The sequence below is a fragment of the Pseudophryne corroboree genome, chromosome 4 (assembly GCF_028390025.1).
Source record: "Pseudophryne corroboree isolate aPseCor3 chromosome 4, aPseCor3.hap2, whole genome shotgun sequence".
Lineage (NCBI taxonomy): Eukaryota > Metazoa > Chordata > Amphibia > Anura > Myobatrachidae > Pseudophryne > Pseudophryne corroboree.
Window position 1 is genome coordinate 316,367,287 of NC_086447.1, and position 20,673 is coordinate 316,387,959.

General features: G+C 47.1%; 1 protein-coding gene across 2 annotated transcripts in view; it reads left to right on the top strand.

Annotated features, from left to right (window-relative positions):
- TTC14 (tetratricopeptide repeat domain 14) overlaps positions 1-20,673 on the top strand; it is a 140,678-nt gene that overhangs the window by 52,460 nt on the left and 67,545 nt on the right. For both annotated transcript variants that reach the window (XM_063916325.1, XM_063916324.1), the window contains exons 7-8: positions 15,574-15,645; positions 15,724-15,843. In XM_063916325.1, the coding sequence (XP_063772395.1) occupies positions 15,574-15,645; positions 15,724-15,843 (192 nt within the window). The remainder of the gene's footprint in view (positions 1-15,573; positions 15,646-15,723; positions 15,844-20,673) is intronic.

Genomic DNA, 20,673 nt, shown 5'->3' on the forward strand with positions numbered 1-20,673 from the left:
ACTGCACTGTCTGGTGGTCACTGTGGTCAGTCACTAGTAAACTCTGCACTCTCTTCTACAGTACTCCTAAGCTCCAGTAAATCAGGTCAATCTCTCTCTCTCTCTCTCTCTCTCTCCTAATCTAAATCACTGTACTCCCTAACAGCTGCTCCCCGTCCCCAATCCTCCCCACAATTATAACTAAGTCACTCAGTCTTTACTCTTTTCTACTATAACGGAGAGGACGCCAGCCACGTCCTCTCCCTATCAATCTCAATGCACGTGTGAAAATGGCGGCGACGCGCGGCTCCTTATATAGAATCCGACAGCGTCATGATGACGTTCGGGCGCGCTCGGGTTAACCGAGCAAGGCGGGAAGATCCGAGTCGCTCGGACCCGTGAAAAAAAACATGAAGTTCGTGCGGGTTCGGATTCAGAGAAACCGAACCCGCTCATCTCTAGTTATAATTATCCCGTACTTGGACGATCTCCTTATAAAGGAGAGGTCCAGAGAGCAGTTGGTCAGCGTAGCACTCTCTCAGGAAGTGTTGCAACAGCACAGCTGGATTCTGAATATCCCAAAGTCGCAGCTGATTCCTACGACGCGTCTGCTCTTCCTGGGCATGATTCTGGATACAGGCCAGAAGAAGGTTTTTCTCCCGGAGGAGAAGGCTCAGGAGCTCGTGACTCTGGTCAGAGACCTCCTGAAACCAAAACGGGTGTCGGTGCATCACTGCACGTGAGTCCTGGGAAAGATGGTGGCTTCATACGAAGCAATTCCCTTCTGCAGGTTCCATGCAAGGATCTTTCAGTGGGATCTGTTGGATAAGTGGTCCGGATCGCATCTTCCGAAGCATCGGCTGATCACCCTGTCCCCGAGGGCCAGGGTGTCTCTGCTGTGGTGGCTGCAGAGTGCTCATCTTCTCGAGGGACGCAGGTTCGGCATACAGGACTGGGTCCTGGTGACCACGGATGCAAGCCTCCGAGGATGGTGGGCAGTCACTCAGGGAAGAAACTTCCAAGGACAGTGGTCAAGTCTGGAGACTTCACTACACATAAACATACTGGAACTAAGGGCCATTTACAACGCCCTGAGTCAAGCAGAGCCCCTGCTACGAAACCAACCAGTGCTGATTCAGTCAGACAACATCACGGCGGTCGCCCATGTAAACCGCCAGGGCGGCACAAGAAGCAGGATGGCAATGGCAGAAGCCACAAGGATTCTTCGATGGGCGGAGAATCACGTGCTAGCACTCTCAGCAGTGTTCATTCCGGGAGTGGACAACTGGGAAGCAGACTTCCTCAGCAGACACGGCCTTCACCCGGGAGAGTGGGGACTTCATCAAGAAGTCTTCACACAGATTGCAAATCGTTGGGAACTGCCACAGGTGGACATGATGGCATCCCGCCTCAACAAAAAGCTAAAAAGATATTGCGCCAGGTCAAGGGACCCTCAGGCGATAGCTGTGGACGCACTAGTGACACCGTGGGTGTACCAGTCGGTTTGTGTTTCCTCCTCTTCCTCTCATACCCAAGGTACTGAGGATAGTAAGAAAGAGCGGAGTAAGAACAATACTCATCGTTCCGGATTGGCCAAGAAGAACTGGGTACCCAGAACTACAAGAAATGATCTCAGAGGACCCATGGCCTCTGCCTCTCAGACAGGACCTGTTGCAGCAGGGGCCCTGTCTGTTCCAAGACTTACCGCGGCTGCGTTTGACGGCATGGCGGTTGAACGCCTTATCCTAACGGAAAAGGGCATTCCAGATGAAGTGATTCCTACGCTGATAAAAGCTAGGAAGGATGTGACAGCAAAGCATTATCACCGCATATGGCGGAAATATGTTGCTTGGTGTGAGGCCAGGAAGGCCCCAACAGAGGAATTCCAGCTGGGTCGATTTCTGCACTTCCTACAGTCAGGGGTGACTATGGGCCTAAAATTGGGGTCCATAAAGGTCCAGATTTCGGCCCTATTTTCTTTCAAAAAGAACTGGCTTCACTGCCTGAGGTTCAGACGTTTGTTAAGGGAGTGCTGCATATTTAGCCCCCTTTTGTGCCTCCAGTGGCACCTTGGGATCTTAACGTTGTGTTGGATTTCCTGAAATCCCACTGGTTTGAGCCACTTAGGACCGTGGAGCTAAAGTATCTCACGTGGAAGGTGGTCATGCTGTTGGCCTTAGCTTCGGCTAGACGGGTGTCAGAATTGGCGGCTTTGTCATGTAAAAGCCCATATCTGATCTTCCATATGGACAGGGCAGAATTGAGGACTCGTCCCCAATTTCTCCTAAAGGTGGTATCAGCGTTTCATTTGAACCAACCTATTGTGGTGCCTGCGGCTACTCGGGACTTGGAGGACTCCAAGTTACTTGATGTAGTCAGGGCTTTGAAAATCTATGTAGCCAGGACGGCTGGAGTCCGGAAAACTGACTTGTTGTTTATCCTGCATGCACCCAACAAGCTGGGTGCTCCTGCTTCAAAGCAAACTATTGCACGCTGGATTTGTAACACGATTCAGCAGGCTCATTCTGCGGCAGGATTGCCGCATCCAAAATCAGTAAAAGCCCACTCCACGAGGAAGGTGGGTTCTTCTTGGGCGGCTGCCCGAGGGGTCTCAGCATTACAGCTTTGCCGAGCTGCTACTTGGTCGGGTTCAAACACGTTTGCAAAATTCTACAAGTTTGATACCCTGGCTGAGGAGGACCTTGTGTTTGCCCATTCGGTGCTGCAGAGTCATCCGCACTTTCCCGCCCGTTTGGAGGCTTTGGTATAATCCCCATGGTCCTTACGGAGTTCCCAGCATCCACTAGGACGTCCGAGAAAATAAGAATTTACTCACCGGTAATTCTATTTCTCGTAGTCCTTAGTGGATGCTGGGCGCCCGTCCCAAGTGCGGACTCTCTGCAATACATGTATATAGTTATTGCTTAACTAAAGGGTTATTGTTATGAGCCATCCGTTGAAGGAGGCTCAGTTGTTGTTCATACTGTTAACTGGGTATGGTTATCACAAGTTGTACGGTGTGATTGGTGTGGCTGGTACGAGTCTTACCCTGGATTCCAAATCCTTTCCTTGTTGTGTCAGCTCTTCCGGGCACAGTTTCCCTAACTGAGGTCTGGAGGAGGGGCATAGAGGGAGGAGCCAGTGCACACCAGATAGTACCTAATCTTTCTTTTAGAGTGCCCAGTCTCCTGCGGAGCCAGTCTATTCCCATGGTCCTTACGGAGTTCCCAGCATCCACTACGGACTACGAGAAATAGAATTACCGGTGAGTAAATTCTTATTTTTTCCATCATACCCCATCATTTTATTGATTACTTAAATTAGTTTCTAGTCTAACAACTGTAACGTTACTTAGAGTGACCTAAACTACAAAAAGAAAAGTAATAGCCTATAAAGAGAAAAAGGGATAAAAATGGGATATGATGAAGCGACAGCGGATTTGCACCAATCGGTCAAAGCTTTCCTGGCCTCCCAGCATGCAACGGGCCCATCCATATATCCCCGCCTCCTTGCTCAGACAAATCCATTTTTGTTTGGTGTGGCAGGAGCCGTACCATGGTCAGAGGGCTACTGGTTTTTAGCTGCCCCAAGCTTTCTTATTTTATTTTTATAGTCTTACTATTTTTTTTTTTTGAGTGATCTTTCTAAACAGCGTCTTATACGTACCTTAGAAAGAGTCGCTCTAACAACTCTCCGCCGGGTCGCGACAACGCTTACCCACGAGTACAGTGCTGTTTCGGCGAGCGTCGGATATACTAGCAGGTCCATCAGACGTTAGCAGGCTGTGACCGGACCACGGGGAGAAGGTAAGGCATTGGTTCCGTTTAGTAGGGGAATACAAACACAGCCGCACTGTCTTGGGAGGAGACTACCAAACAGTCGCTGACGCGGCTGCCACCTTGGGTGCACCAGTGCTAGGCCTTAGGTATCAGAGGCTCCAGGAATAGTATGAGGCCGCGATCCCTAGGGTTGATGTCAGCAGTGGGGAGTCGGACGCTCTCCTGGTCGCCCCTCCCCGCAGTTCATGACCAGTTTCCTCCGAGTTTCCCGCCATGAATTGTTTCCCGCTTCCATCTCAGACGCTGTACACGAAGGGGACCCAGTCGCAGCATAGGCGGCTGTGTGACTGGTGCGTCTGTGTTCACTGAGCGTCTGTGTTCACTATAGGTTCATGGAGCAGCAGTGTACGCTAGTAGCGTCTGGATCCACTCAGCGTTCGCTAATGTATTGATCGGTCCTGGAAACGAGGTGAGTTTTCCTGTATCCCACTATACTGAGTACGGGTAATACAGCACTAAGTCTCTACCCTTTTGAGTACGAATAGTTAGATAAGTGCCTATTGCATATGAGTCTGTATAAATTTACTGTTTCTTTCGCAATTGCGTCTGAATACGTTAGATCTGTTTAAACATGAGGCAGTAATATGTTCTCCTACATACTTATATTGTAGTTGATAAGCTCAGATTGCTTATTATACTAATGTATACCGTGACTGACTGCTAGTGTGATTGCTGACTTTACTATCTTTCTTTCTGTACATTTATTCCGATCCTCAATGCTGGTGCATGGGCAGGGTTGGATTGTATGTCACTTTAAGAAGTTTAAAGTGATTACAGTCACAAATTGTGTAGTACACTGTGGAAGTGTTGATTATTTATCATGTCTAAGAGCGGCAAAGGTGGGGAAGGTACACTCATAGCAACACCAACACTCATATCATGTTTGTCTTGCAAAGCTGTGTTATCCTCTCAGGATCTGGTTCAGGATGGTTTGTGTGCAAATTGTTTTAGCTTTCATCAGGGATTATTGAAAAATACAAGGCAGATTCAGGTGTAGATGGATCCACCTTGGCCTATGTTTGCACAGACTTTTTATCCAGTATAGCTGAACTGATAATTTCTCCAACTCCTGTACCAGGGATAGGTTACACTATTAACCCTTACATGCAGCTCCCCACCTATGGTGCATCACTTCCAGCAGCAGCTTCTCAAAAGAAACAAGCTGATAAGATGGTGGTATGTAAATCTTCCCCCTCACAGGCTACACATGATTCAGATGAGGATTCATCGGAAGATTAAAGCTCAATAAATTTTACTTCGGCATACGAAGAGGAGGAATGTCTCAGCTCAGTGGATATAGTTAATTAAAACTATTAAAGCCATTCTATCCTTAGAGCATTCAGCAGAGCCTGTGTTAAAAACCAAGGCACCCGTATTTAAACGTCCCAAAACAGTTAAGACTGAGTTTCCAGGGTCAGAAAAGCTGACCGAAATTATGGAAGAGGCTTGGGCTACGCCCAATATGAAGGTTCAAATTCCTATGAAATGGAATTCCAATTATCCTCTTCCTTCTGGGGATTGTTTGAAAAGGGAGGTGGCTACTAAAGTAGATACACATGTAATTCGATTTGTGCGAAAATCTACATTACCTTTGCCTTCAACATCATTAAATGATTACACGGATAGGAGAGTGGACTATTTTCTAAAAAAAAACTTTTCTCTGACGTCCTAGTGGATGCTGGAAACTCCGTAAGGACCATGGGGAATAGCGGCTCCGCAGGAGACTGGGCACAACTAAAGAAAGCTTTAGGTCACCTGGTGTGCACTGGCTCCTCCCACTATGACCCTCCTCCAAGCCTCAGTTAGATTTTGTGCCCGGCCGAGGTTGGATGCACACTAGGGGCTCTCCTGAGCTTCTAGAAAGAAAGTATAGAATTAGGTTTTTTATTTTCAGTGAGACCTGCTGGCAACAGGCTCACTGCAGCGAGGGACTAAGGGGAGAAGAAGCGAACCTGCCTGCTTGCAGCCAGCTTGGGCTTCTTAGGCTACTGGACACCATTAGCTCCAGAGGGATCGACCGCAGGCCCAGCCTTGGTGTTCGGTCCCGGAGCCGCGCCGCCGTCCCCCTTACAGAGCCAGAAGCAAGAAGAGGTCCGGAAAATCGGCGGCAGAAGACATCAGTCTTCACCAAGGTAGCGCACAGCACTGCAGCTGTGCGCCATTGCTCCTCATACACACTTCACACTCCGGTCACTGAGGGTGCAGGGCGCTTGGGGGGGGGCGCCCTGAGCAGCAATAAAAATACCACAATATATAGCCCCAGAGGCTATATATGTGGTAAATACCCCTGCCAGAATCCAGAAAAAAGCGGGAGAAAAGTCCGCGAAAAAGGGGCGGAGCTATCTCCCTCAGACACACTGGCGCCATTTTCTCTTCACAGTGCAGCTGGAAGAAAGCTCCCCAGGCTCTCCCCTGTAGTTTTCAGGCTCAAAGGGTTAAAAAGAGAGGGGGGGCACTAAATTTAGGCGCAATATTATATATACAAGCAGCTATTGGAGAAATTTCACTCAGTTATAGTGTTAATCCCCACATTATATAGCGCTCTGGTGTGTGCTGGCATACTCTCTCTCTGTCTCCCCAAAGGGCTTTGTGGGGTCCTGTCCTCAGTCAGAGCATTCCCTGTGTGTGTGCGGTATGTCGGTACGGCTGTGTCGACATGTTTAATGAGGAGGCTCTTATGGTGACGGAGCAGATGCCGATAAATGTGATGTCGCCCCCTGTGGGGCCGACACCAGAGTGGATGGTTAGGTGAAAGGTATTAACCGACAGTGTCAACTCCTTACATAAAAGGGTGGATGACGTAACAACTGTGGGACAGCCGGCTTCTCAGTCCGCGCCTGCCCAGGCGTCTCAAAGGCCATCAGGGGCTCAAAAACGCCCGCTCACTCAGATGGCAGACACAGATGTCGACACGGAGTCTGACTCCAGTGTCGACAAGGTTGAGACATATACACAATCCACTAGGAACATCCGTGGCTTGATCCCGGCAATAAAAAAAAAAAAAAAAAAAGTGTTACTCATTTCTGACATTAACCCTCTAAAAATGGTTTTTTTATGTTGGGGAGAAAAAGCAGGCAGTGTTTTGTTCCCCCATCAGATGAATGAATGAAGTGTGTGAAAAGCGTGGGTTCCCCCCGATAAGAAACTGGTAATTTCTAAAAAGTTACTGATGGCGTACCCTTTCCCGCCAGAGGATAAGTTACGCTGGGAGATATCCCCTAGGGTGGATAAGGCGCTCACACGGTTGTCAAAAAAGGTGGCACTGCCGTTTTAGGAACGGCCACTTTGAAGGTACCTGTTGATAAAAAGCAGGAGGCTATCCTGAAGTCTGTATTTACACACTCGGGTACTAGACTGAGACCTGCAGATCGTGCTGCTGCAGCGTGGTCGGTGACCCTGTCAAACATGAGAACATATTAAAGACGTCGTCTTATATATGAGGGATGCACAGAGGGATATTTTGCCGGCTGGCATCCAAAATGAATGCAATGTCCATTCTGTCAGGAGGGTATTAGAGACCTGTCACTGGACAGGTGATGCTGACTTTAAAAGGCGCATAGAGATTCTGCCTTATAAGGGTGAGGAATTATTTGGGGATGGTCTCTGGGACCTCGTATCCACAGCAACAGCTGGGAAGAAATATTTTTACCTCAGGTTTCCTCACAGACTAAGAAAGCACTGTATTATCAGGTACAGTCTTTTCGGCTTCAGAAAAGCAAGCAGGTCAAAGGCGCTTCCTTTCTGTACAGAGACATGGGAAAAGTGAAAAAGCTGCACCAGTCAGCCTGTTCCCAGAATCACAATTCTTCTCTCGCTTCCTCTGAGTCCACAGCATGAGGCGGGGGCTCCACAGGTGTAGCCAGGTACGGTGGGGGGCCGTCTCAAAAATTTCAGCGATCAGTGGGCTCGCTCACAGGTGGATCCCTGTTTCATTCAAGTAGTATTTCAGGGGTACAAGCTGGAATTCGAGATGTCTCCCCCCCGCCGTTTCCTCAAATATGCCTTGCCGACAACTCCCTCAGGCAGGGAGGCTGCGCTAGAGGCAATTAATAAGCTGTATTCCCAGCAGGTAATACTCAGGGTGCCCCTACTTCAACAAGGACGGGGTTACTATTCCACACGGTTTGGGGTACCGAAACCGCATGGTTCGGTGTGACCCATTTTATATTTAAAATCCTTGAACACATACATAAAAAAATTCAAGTTCAAGATGGAATCGCTCAGGGCGGTTATTGCAAGCCTGGACGAGGGGGATTACATGGGATCCCGGGACATCAAGGATGCTTACCTGCATGTCCCCATTTACCATCCTCGCCAGGAGTACCTCAGATTTGTGGTACAGGATTACCATTACCAAGTCCAGACACTGCCGTTTGGACTGTACATGGCACCGAGGGTGTTTACCAAGGTAATGGCCGAAATGATGATACTCCTTCGAAAAAAGGGAGTTTTAATTATCCCGTACTTGGACAATCTCCTTATAAGGGCAAGGTCCAAGGAGCAGTTGCTAGTCGGGGTAGCACTATTTTGGAAAGTGCTACAACAGCACGGTTGGATTCTAAACAGTCCAAAGTCACAGCTGGTTCCTACGACACGTCTACTGTTCCTGGGGATGGTTCTGGACACAGAACAGAAATAAGTATTTCTCCCGGAGGAGAAAGCCAAGGAGCTGTCATCTCTAGTCAGAGACCTCCTGAAGCCAAAACAGGTATCGGTGCATCATTGCACGCGAGTCCTGGGAAATATGGTAGCTTCCTACGAAGCAATCCCATTCGGCAGGTTCCATGCAAGAACTTTTCAGTGGGACCTGTTGGACAAGTGGTCCGGATCACATCTTCAGATGCATCGGCTGATAACCCTGTCTTCAAGGACCAGGGTATCTCTACTGTGGTGGCTGCAGAGTGCCCATCTTCAAGAGGGCCGCAGGTTCGGCATACAGGACTAGGTCCTAGTGACCATGGATGCCAGCCTTTGAGACTGGGGGGCAGTCACACAGGGAAGAAACTTCCAGTGACTTTGGTCAAGTCAGGTGACTTCCCTACACATAAATATTCTGGAACTGAGGGCCATTTACAATGCCCTGAGTCAGGCAAGGCCTCTGCTTCAAAACCAGCCGGTACTGATCCAATCAGACAACATCACGGCAGTCGCCCATGTAAACCAACGGGGCGGCACAAGAAGCAGGATGGAGAAGCCACAAGGATTCTCCGATGGGCGGAAAATCATGTGTTAGCACTGTCGGCAGTGTTCATTCCCGGAGTGGACGACTGGGAAGCAGATCTTCTCAGCAGACACGACCTCCACCCGGGAGAGTGGGGATTTCATCCAGAAGTCTTCCAAAGGATTGTACACCATTGGGAAAGGCCACAGGTGGACATGATGGCGTCCCGCCTCAACAAAAAGCTATAAAAGATATTGCGCCAGGTCAAGGGACCCTCAGGCGATAGCTGTGGACGCTCTGCTAACACCGTGGGTGTACCGGTCGGTTATGTGTTCCCCCCTCTGCCTCTCATACAAAAGGTACTGAGAATAATAGGAAGGCGAGGAGTAAGAACGATACTCGTGGTTCCGGATTGGCCAAGAAGAGCTTGGTACCCAGAACTTCAAGAAATTATATCAGAGGACCCATGGCCTCTGCCGCTCAGACAGGACCTGCGGCAGCAGGGGCCCTGTCTGTTCCAAGACTTACCGCGGCTACGTTTTGACGGCATGGCGGTTGAACGCCGGATCCTAAAGGAAAAGGGCATTCCGGAGGAAGTCATTCCTACGCTGATTCAAGCCAGGAAAGATGTAACTGCAAAACATTATCACCGCATATGGCGGAAATATGTTGCTTGGTGTGAGGCCAAAAAAGGCCCCAACAGGAATTTCAACTAGGTCGATTTCTGCATTTCCTACAAGCAGGAGTGTCTATGGGCCTAAAATTAGGCTCCATTAAGATACAGATCTCGGCTCTGTCGATTTTCTTCCAGAAAGAACTAGCTTCAGTACCTGAAGTTCAGACATTGTAAAAGGAGTGCTGCATATTCAGCCCCCGGTTGTGCCTCTAGTGGCACCTTGGGTTCTCAACGTGGTGTTGAGTTTCTTAAAATCACATTGGTGTGAGCCACTAAATACCGTGGATCTAAAATATCTCACGCGGAAAGTGGTCATGTTATTGGCCTTGGCTTCGGCCAGGCGTGTATCAGAATTGGCGGCTTTGTCATATAAAAGTCCTTATCTGATTTTCCATATGGATAGGGCAGAATTGAGGACTCGTCCCCAGTTTCTCCCTAAAGTGGTATCAGCTTTTCACTTGAACCAACCTATTGTAGTGCCTGCGGCTACTAGGGACTTGGAGGATTCCAAGTTACTGGACGTAGTCAGGGCCTTGAAAAATTATGTTTCCAGGACGGCTAGAGTCAGGAGAACTGACTCGCTGTTTATCCTGTATGCACCCAACAAACTGGGTGCTCCTGCTTCTAAGCTGGATTTGTAGCACAATTCAGCTGGCGCATTCTGCGGCTGGACTACCGCAGCCAAAATCTGTAAAAGCCCATTCCACAAGGAAGGTGGGCTCATCTTGGGCAGCTGCCCGAGGGGTCTCGGCTTTCCAACTTTGCCGAGCTGCAACTTGGTCAGGGGCAAACACGTTTGCAAAATTCTACAAAATTGATACCCTGGCTGAGGAGGACCTGGAGTTCTCTCATTCGGTGCTGCAGAGTCATCCGCACTCTCCCGCCCGTTTGGGAGCTTTGGTATAATCCCCATGGTCCTTACGGAGTTCCCAGCATCCACTAGGACGTCAGAGAAAATAAGATTTTACTCACCGGTAAATCTATTTCTCGTAGTCCGTAGTGGATGCTGGGCGCCCATCCCAAGTGCGGATTGTCTGCAATACTTGTATATAGTTATTGCCTAACTAAAGGGTTATTGAGCCATCTGTTGAGAGGCTGTTATATTCATACTGTTAACTGGGTATAGTATCACGAGTTATACGGTGTGATTGGTGTGGCTGGTATGAGTCTTACCCGGGATTCAAAATCCTTCCTTATTATGTCAGCTCGTCCGGACACAGTGTCCTAACTGAGGCTTGGAGGAGGGTCATAGTGGGAGGAGCCAGTGCACACCAGGTGACCTAAAGCTTTCTTTAGTTGTGCCCAGTCTCCTGCGGAGCCGCTATTCCCCATGGTCCTTACGGAGTTCCCAGCATCCACTACGGACTACGAGAAATAGATTTACCGGTGAGTAAAATCTTATTTTTTTTTTCCTTTCTGGGGCAGTCATAAGGCCAGCCATGGCTTCAGCTTGGATGGCAAAGGCAGTGACTGCCTGGGCTGATGCATTGGAGGGGCATTTTTCAGTAGCTTCTAGAGAGCAAAAATCCCATATAGCTCATATAAAACAGGCTGCAATGTTCTTTGAAGAAGCAGCATTGGATATGGGTACTATTGCCTCCATGGCATCGGCTTCAACAATAGCTGCTCGCAGAGCAGTTTGGCTACGTACGTGGAAAGCTGATTCAGAATCTAAGAAGGTTTTGGAATCTTTGCCCTTTTCTGGAGATATTCTTTCCGGTAGAGAATTGACAGATATTCTGGAGTCAAAAGCAGACTCCAAGAAGGTCAAGTTTCCTTCCACATACAATTTCAAACCTAAAGTTCTGGCTTTTTGGTCTCCAGGAAAAGCTAAAGGAAAAAGTGATGGCAAGCAACACCAATACAAGAAGTCTGGTAAGACTAAAAAGCATTGGGCTACCAGAGAACCGTTTGGAAAAACTGATAAGCCATCAGCCTGATAGTGCAGGCCTCCACCTGGGGGACCGACTTCAGTTTGCACAGATCTGGCAGCAGTCTGCAACAGATTCCTGGGTGCAGGAAGCGGTATCTCTAGGTTATGCTTTTGCCTTCAAGAAGCACCCTCCCCAAAGGTGTGTTTTGTTTTTTTATACCAGCCCGTCCCTGGTAGAGATGATGGCCAGGGCTTTGTTAGAGGCAGTGCAGAAATTGCTTCACTCAGGAGTAGTCATTCCAGTTCCTCCTGCACAACGAGGACAGGGTTTTTACTCCAACCTGTTTTTATTTCAGAAGCGAATGGGTCATTACGGCCCGTTCTCAATCTCAAAGTATTGAACAAATACACATGGAGATGAGAGATTCCATCATTTTGGCCATGGAGCCAGGGGATTATATGGTATCCCTGGATATATAGGATGCTTACATACAGGTTCCTGTAGCACTGTCCCATCCGTTCTATCTCAGGTTCGCTATCCTCCAACAGCATTTTCAGTTCCAGGCCCTACCTTTTGGGTTAGCCACAGCTCCCAGAGTATTTACCAAGATTATGGTGGTAATGGCAGCTTATCTACGCGAGCAGGTGATAAGAATATTTCCATACCGCTACGATCTTTTAATCCTGGCACAGACGCAGGAATTGTTCTTATGTCATCTGCAACAGACAATAACGTGTCTGCAGAACCAGGGGTGGCTCTTAAAGTGGGCAGAATCGTCTCTGGTTCCGTCACAACGGATGACTCACTTGGGGGCTGTACTGGATTCAAGTCTTCAGAGAGTAATTTAACCTCTGAACAAGATATCCAAGTTTCAGTCAAGGATTCAGAACTTGTTACATAGTCAAAAGGTATCCATTCACGCAGCAATGCGCGTGATGGGTTTGATGGTGTGAACATTCAACATGGTGGAGTATGCACAATTCCACTCAAGGCCTCTGCAGTGTCTGATTTTTGCCAAATGGAATGGGTTGCATCAGACGATAAATACACATACTATGGTTTGTACGATAGAAGTAAGAAGGTCATTAGCCTGGTGGCTACAAACATCCCATCTGGACCAAGGGGAGACCCTTTAGGATATCGCATTGGTTAATTCTGATGACAGATGCCAGTCTCCAGGGCTGGGGAGCAGTGTCAGGAAGGTTGTGTTTTCAGGGGCAATGGACCAAGGAAGAAGGTTGCCTGCCAATAAATATATTGCTACTTCGGGCCATATTCATGGCACTGATTCAGGCAAAGGACATTTTTCGGGGAAAACCAGTCCAGATCCGCTCGGACAATGCGACGCAGCCGAAAAGCGATGGAGGTAAGTCACATACTAAAGTGGACAGAACTTCATCATCCACCCTTGTCTGCAGTGTTCGTTTCGGGAGTCCGAAACTGGGATGCGGACTTTCTCAGTCGACACGCCATTCAGGCAAGCGAATGGGCTCTACACCCAGAGGTCTTCCAGACTCTAGTAGACAAGTGGGGGTTGCCAGAGAGAGATCTCATGGCATCACGGCTGAACAACAAAGTGCTCACATACGGGTCAAGAACAAAGGATCCCAGAGCGATCTTTGTGGATGCCCTGTTGGTGAGATGGAACTTTCATCTGGCTTATGTGTTTTCTCCAATCACCCTATTTCCCAGGGTGGTGAGAAAGATAAAGCAAGGAAAGGATGCTGTGATACTAGTAGCTCCGGCTTGGCCCAGAAGGCATTGGTACACAGATCTGCAGAGGATGTCGATTGATGGTCCACTTCTGCTCCCTCAACGTCCAGATCTACTGATGCAGGGTCCTTATTATCACAGACATCTGGATCGATTGTCTTTGACGGCGTGGCTCTTGAAACCTTTATCCTGAAGTTAAGAGGATTCTCAACAGGTAATTCAAACTATGCTCAGAGCAAGGAAACCTTCCTCAGCTCGCATTTATCACCGAATATGACAAACCTATATTCATTGGTGCAGTGAACGGAAAATGGACTCTAAGTCTTTCAGAGTTTCCAGGGTCTTAGCATTCCTTCAGGCAGGAATGGATAAAGGTTTGAAGGTGGCTTCCTTGAGAGTGCAAGTGTCTGCATTGACTGCATAGTTCTGAAAGAAAATTGCCAATTTACAGGATGTGTACTTTTTTCCAGGGAATGCTGTGCATTCAACCTCCTTTTGTTCCTCCTACAGTGCCTTGGGACTTAAGTCTAGTCCTGAAAGCCCTTCAGGTTGCCCTGTTTGAACCACTTAATAAAGTGGATCTTAAATGGTTGACAGCTAAAGTTCTCTTTCTACTGGCTATGGCGTCAGCTAGAAGAGTATCAGATTTAGGGGCATTATCATGTCATTCCCCATTTCTGATTCCTCATGCAGATAAAGCAGTTCTCAGAACTAGATCTGGGTATCTTCCGAAGGTGGTATCTAAATTCCACCTTAATGAAGAAATTGTAGTACCGGCTTTCCAGCTACCGGGCCTTTCTGCGGGAGATGCATCGCTGGACGTAGTCCGTGCATTAAGGATCTACGTGGATCGTACCATTGCCATCAGGAAGACAGATTCTCTCTTCATTCTCTATGGATTTCACAAGAGAGGATGGCCTGCTGATAAGCATATTCTGATGAGCATATTCTCAGGCTGATCTCCCTGTTCCGGCTAATGTCTCTGCTCACTCTACTTGTAAGGTAGGTCCATCATGGGCAGCACAAAGTGGTGCTTCAGCAGAACAGTTATGTAAGGCAGCCACAGGGTCTTCCATTAACACAATCATTAAACATTATGCCTTGGATACCTTTTTCTCTCATGACGCTGAATTCGGGCGAAGGATTCTCCTGTCCAGTCAGTCCCCACCACTAAATTGCTTTGGGAAATCCCATTGTTAAATAACCTGTGGACCCTGCCGGAGAAATATACGTTATGGTAAGAACTTACCGTTGATAACGGTATTTCTCCTAAGTCCACAGGGATCCCACCCTGACACACCTGATTTGAGGATCCTTTTACTCACTAACCTCTTCCTTCTTGTACGGAAGGGTGTGCATGTGTGTTCTTATCACCTGATTAGGGCTATCTATTATGCTCCTGCCTTGAGCTTTGGAATACAACTGATTTGCCTGAGCAACGAAGTGGGGATATATGGACAGGCCCGTTGCATGCTGGGAGGCCGGAAAAGCTTTGACCGATTGGTGCAAATCCGCTGTCTCCATCATATCCCATTGTTATCCTGTGGACCTAGGAGAAATACCGTTATCAACGGTAAGTTCTTACCATAACGTATATTTCCTGAATGAGTGGTAAATGAAGATCACTGAAAAGATTGGATGTAAACAGTGACGTCATTAAGGGGTATATTCAGTTGAAGTCGAAAGCTGCCGTCTGTCGAAAAGACGTCAGTTTCCGACTTTTTTAGGAATTCAACTTGTCGAAAAGCATGTGGATCAGCGGAATAGCTGCTTATCAGCGTGCTTGTGTCGAAAACAGGGCCAAAACAGACAGGTTTTGGCCCCCTTTTCGACCATCTCATTTCGAGTTTAAAAAAAAGTCGAAGTGAGATGTGGGGGCAGACTGGGAGAGCATCGCCGGAGGGTTTATCACAGCAGCGTCCACCCGGCTCCAGCAAGCGAGACCTCGCTTGCTGGAGCAGAGTGGACGCTGCTGTGATGCGGGGACGGGGAGAAGAAGAGACGGGGGAGAACAGCTCTACAGCAGCGGCTATATGTAGCACTGTTCTCCCCCGTCTGCCCACGGCTCTCCCCCATCTCAGCTCCCGCATCTCAATTTAATTTTATTTTAAAGTCGAATTGAGAATGCATTGAATAGCCCAGGTCGGATCCATTCCGACAACTGAATGTCTGAATGGATCAGACTTCAATTGAATATATCCCTAAGACTCTTGCGCCAAAATTGTTTAGCAACTGTATTAATATAATGTATAATGTATCCTAACAGGCGATTGTAATATTATTAACATTTTGCAGTTCTTCAAATAAATTGAAAATTTTTTCTATTTGCAGGGAAAAATTTTCTGATCAAGATTATGCTCCCACCTTAAGAAAAAAACAGTCCTCATCATGGGCTTTAAAATGGTACATTTCTTATATTTTTTTTTGTAAACTGATCTGCTAAGTATGAACACTTTAACCGTCCTTTTCCTTCACTCTCAGTGTCAAAACAGGTGTTGATTACTTCAAGCTAGGTCGTCATGTAGATGCCATGAATGAATACAACAAAGCTTTGGAAATCGATCATAAAAATGTTGAAGCTTTGGTAGCAAGAGGTGCCCTGTGAGTATTTATTCATTTTCAATCTTAAAATAATATCTATTACCTTTGCCTAACTCAGTGTGTGATATATCAGTACATGAATACAAGTAGGGTGTAAGTGATTCGCTGCTCTCTTTCCTTCCTCTTATACTCCTTTCGCACACAGCCTAAATACCCAGGTTTTTTTCTGGTAAATGCGCACTGACACAGGACTTGGCTATGTGTGAACAGAAACGACCCAGGTCAAACCCGAGGCCACCTGTAGTGTGAATGGCATAACCTGGGTCACACCGAAAAGATGCTGATTGGCGTACACAGTAGCGTTTGGAGATGATATCCTCTCCAAGTGTTCACTGACTGATGGGAGACCCCGGTCTAGTGTGAAGGGTGACGACCCAGGAATAACCTGGGTCATCGCATGTGTGAAGGGGGTAAGTACAGAAAGCCCTGGCTTCAACCCGTGCTCGGTGTACTGTGTCTGAGACGGGTTAAAGCAGAGGTTTAAAGGGCATATTCATTATCCTTAATTTGTCACAATTTCTACACTCCCCATACTGTAGAATGGGGATGTAGAAATTGGGACATTCATCAAACTCAGAAAATGCTTTATTTTGGAGTCTGAAAGTGAAACTGTTTCACTATCCCGAGATGGCTGACAGTGGGAGGGGGTAGAGGACCTCTGTTGCCGGACAGACCCGGACATAAGGTGGTGGGGGGGGTCCGTCCCCCTTTCTGCAGCTGTGCAGCCAGAGGGGAAAATTATCACATCCTGAAAAACTGACTTTGCAAAAAGTCCAGTTTTTCAGCAGTGATCATTTTGAGATGGGCCATAGTGAATAATGGAAAAATTGTGAGGGAATGCAATGAGAATTTAAAACTAAAAATTCTCATTGCACAATTTTTTCATAATGAATATGCCCCTAAGTTTGAAATGGGTATTAATTATATTTACATGTTTACACTAATGGAATACGGCTGAACCTGTTTTTTATTTATTTTTTAATTTTTTCCTTTTTCATTTATATATGATGATAAAAAAGAAAATGATTTCTGGTTGGCTGCAGTCTACTAATGATAAACTGTAAATTTACGCTGACTCAACTTTAAGGGACCAGCCCACCGTAAACTATCTTGGTATTAAATGTATTAGTTTCTCTGGCAGGGTCCACATGTTATCCACAGGATAACATTGGGATATGATGAAGTGACGGCGGATATGCACCAATCGGTCAAAGCTTTTCGACCTCCCAGCATGCAACGGACCTGTCCATATATCCCCGCCTCCTGGCTCAGGCAAATCATTTTTTTGTTTGGTTCAGTAGGAGCCTGACCATGGTCAGAAGGCTGCTGGTTTTTAGCAGCCCTAAGCTTTCTTATTTTATTTTTATAGTCTTTTTTTTTTTTTTTTTTTCTTGGGTGATCTTTCTAAAAAGTGTCTTATACGTACCTTAAAAATAGTCGCTCCAACAACTCTGCCGGGTCGTGACAACGCTTACCCACGAGTACAGTACTGTTTTGGCAGGCATCTGTGTCTGATATACTATCAGGTCCAGCAGACGTTACCAGGCTGTGGCCGGAGCACGGGGAGAAGGTAAGGTTCAGCTTAGAAGGTGAATACGGACACAGCTGCACTGTTTTGAGAGGAGACTACCAACCAGTCGCTGACGCGGCTTCCACCTTGGATGCACCAGCGCTAGGCCTTAGGGATCCAGAGGCTCCAGGAATAGTAGGCCGCGATCCATAGGGTTGATGTCAGCAGTGAGGAGTCAGACGCTCTCCTGGTTGCCCCTCCCCCCAGTTCATGACCAGTTTCCTCCGAGTCTCCTGCCATGAACTGTTTCCCGCTTCCATCTCAGACGCTGTACACGAAGGGGACCCAGTCGCAGCATAGGCGGCTGTGTGACTGGTGCGTCTGTGGTCACTGAGTGTCTGTGTTCACTATAGGTTCATGGAGCGGCAGTGTACACTAGTAGCGTCTGTATCCACTCTGCATTCGCTAATGTATTGATTGGTCCTGGAAGCGGGTAATACAGCACTAAGTGTCTACTTTTTTGAGTACAAATAGTTAGATAAATGCCTATTGCATATTTATTTTATTTATTAACAGTTTCTTATATAGCGCAGCAAATTCCGTTGCGCTTTACAATTTGAAATAATAACAAACTGGGTGATTACAGTCATAGAGGTAGGAAGGCCCTGCTCGCAAGCTTACAATCTATAGGGAAATAGCACCTTTCCTTGTGTACATATGCTTATCTATTGCATAGAATGAGAAGACATGTGAGGATATGTGTGGACTGTACAGAGTGGATGCAATTTGATTGGAAGGTTTATAAAAATTATGTGGGCGGTTCTGGAATTTGATACTCTTGCCTAAAGAGGTGAGTTTTCAGGGAACGCTTGAAGGTTTGGAGAGTATTATTGTGCGTGGTAGGGCATTCCACAGAGTGGGTGCAGCCCGATGAAAGTCCTGCAGTCGTGAGTGGGAGCGAGTCTTCGAAGACTTGAAGGGCCGTATATGAGTCAGTATACATTTACTGTTGTTTCTGCAGCGGGGTACACTGGTATTCCACAGGGAATAACATCGGCGTGTAGAGTTGAATCTTGATCCGAGGCACCAACAGGCTAAAGCCTTGACTGTTCCCAGGATGCACTTCATCGCCTCCTCTATAGCCCTGCCTCCAGGCACTGGAGCTCAGTTTGTAAGTTGGTGCCTGCACAGTGCAGGTCACTAACAGGTGGGGAAAAGAGCTTTTTAGAAGACTTGAAGGGCCGCAGCAATTTCTATGTCTTTGACATGCTGTGCTGCGGCCCCATCACCTCTCTCAGTGGCGTTGCATACTCCCGCGGCCAGGTACTTGCAGCGGAGACACACCGGTTTTCAGGCACACCACCGCTGTCACTCTCCACAATTGCGTGGCTACACTCAAGGGAGGAGGTAAGAGGGTCCCCCAGGTGGGACCCGCAAGTAAATCGCGATCCGATCGCAGTCCCAGGAGACGGACTGCGCCGCTGGCGTGGACACTGTCGCACAGGGACCCCACTATATCCACTAGGGCAAGGAGCACAGGTAGGACTTACTAAATCTGTTTATAAAAGGCTCCACAGTACCCGGTGGTGAAGTCCAGCAAAGGGGATAAGGCGCTGACCTGTAGCCCCTCCCCCAGCTCCGGGCGCCATCTACTGCTGGTGTTCACGCCCTGGAGCTGCATTTCACTTTCCCTCACTCCCTGACAGAGATTTTGGCGCCATTACATAGCTGGGCTGATCTCCGGGACTGCTGGGCACTGTCTCCTCTGTAAATCCGCCTGTATCATCAGCGCTGTGCATTTACAGACACTTAAGTATTCTACATGTAATTTTAGACAGTGTTTGTTAAGAACAAGTGTGCTGCTATCTGAATATTTAGTACAAGTATTCTGTGATATACATCCAGTGTTTGTGTATTGTTATATCTGTATACATACATACTTATATGTAATTTACTAGTCCAGTGCAGTTTTATTGTTTATATGTAATAATTCCTGCATTGTACCTGTGACTGAGTGTGCCTATAGCTGCTGTGTGGTTTCCATTCTTTTGCTATCACTTTATTCTCTACCCTGGGAAACTAGGTGCATCAGGGTCTCATATAATATATAGTGCTACACAGGGTATACTGTTTGTATTTCTCACTGTGTTTTTCAGTCACCCCACACCACTTAAATCCTCTTTGTGCTCTGTATTTACTGTCACAAAACACAGGGGATTATTGCTGGTTTTGTGTTTGTCTGGCTATATTGTACTGTTACGCTGTAAGGCTACATCCCATATGATGTCTGCTACACAGGGCGGGACATCCGCGGATGCTCCTGCATCATGCAGTGCTGTCGTCACGTATTCAGCAGTGGGGGAAGCGTTAGCTGCTGGTTCAGACACTGGGTGTCCTAGATCTCCCCGTCCACCTGAGGCACCAGTGACCAATCAGGACCCGCTTGGGCAGCTTTCTCAAATATGCTGACTACGCTTGTAACGCGTCGAACGCCTCCTGTGGGACCTCCTATGCCATTACGGCCACATATTGTTCCTGTAGTCAATTCGCCATGGGCGGATATTTGTCTACCCAGTTACAGCAATGAAATCAGACTTTGATTAGACAAGTCCTCCCTACTCCCCCTAGGTCCAAGGGGTCATCTAAATGGTACCAAAGATATATACACACCCACCGGGATATAATCCCAGAAGTATACCAATAGCGCTGCTTCCACCCCAATTTCTATATTATTCACTTTCACAACTGATTTTATATTCAATCTTTTTATTCAAATGGGAGTCTTCCTCTATACATACACAAATAAAAAGAATTTAATCATACACAGTGAATGCTGCAGCATCCAAAATAAAAACAATACAATTTACTTCCACATTAATATTGGATCTAAAATCCTAAAAGGCTTGCTAGTATCCGGATCTCAGGCTTATATTAAAAACGATTCAGCTGGGTAATGTCCACATTACATCAATATGTCCAAGTAAAGTGCAAGGTATTTTTACTTTATATTCTCTCTCATATTGGACATAATTTCTGTGATCCAAAGCTGATTCAATTTATGAATAAGATAATCTTCAGATTGTCCCAAATTTACTTGGATCCCTTTTAATTTATGTGTGCACACATTAGATTACCTTCACAGGTGTTACCATACAGACTCTTTATATTGTCACCTCCAGAAGTTGGATTCTTTGCTGTTACGGTCCTTCTTAAGCAAATGAGGCATCAATGGTCCAGTGCTTCTACTCACAGTGCTCAGGCTCCCTCCGCTGGTGATTGCTCATTTTGCAGTTTACACTGTGTACCAGTAGTATTGACCC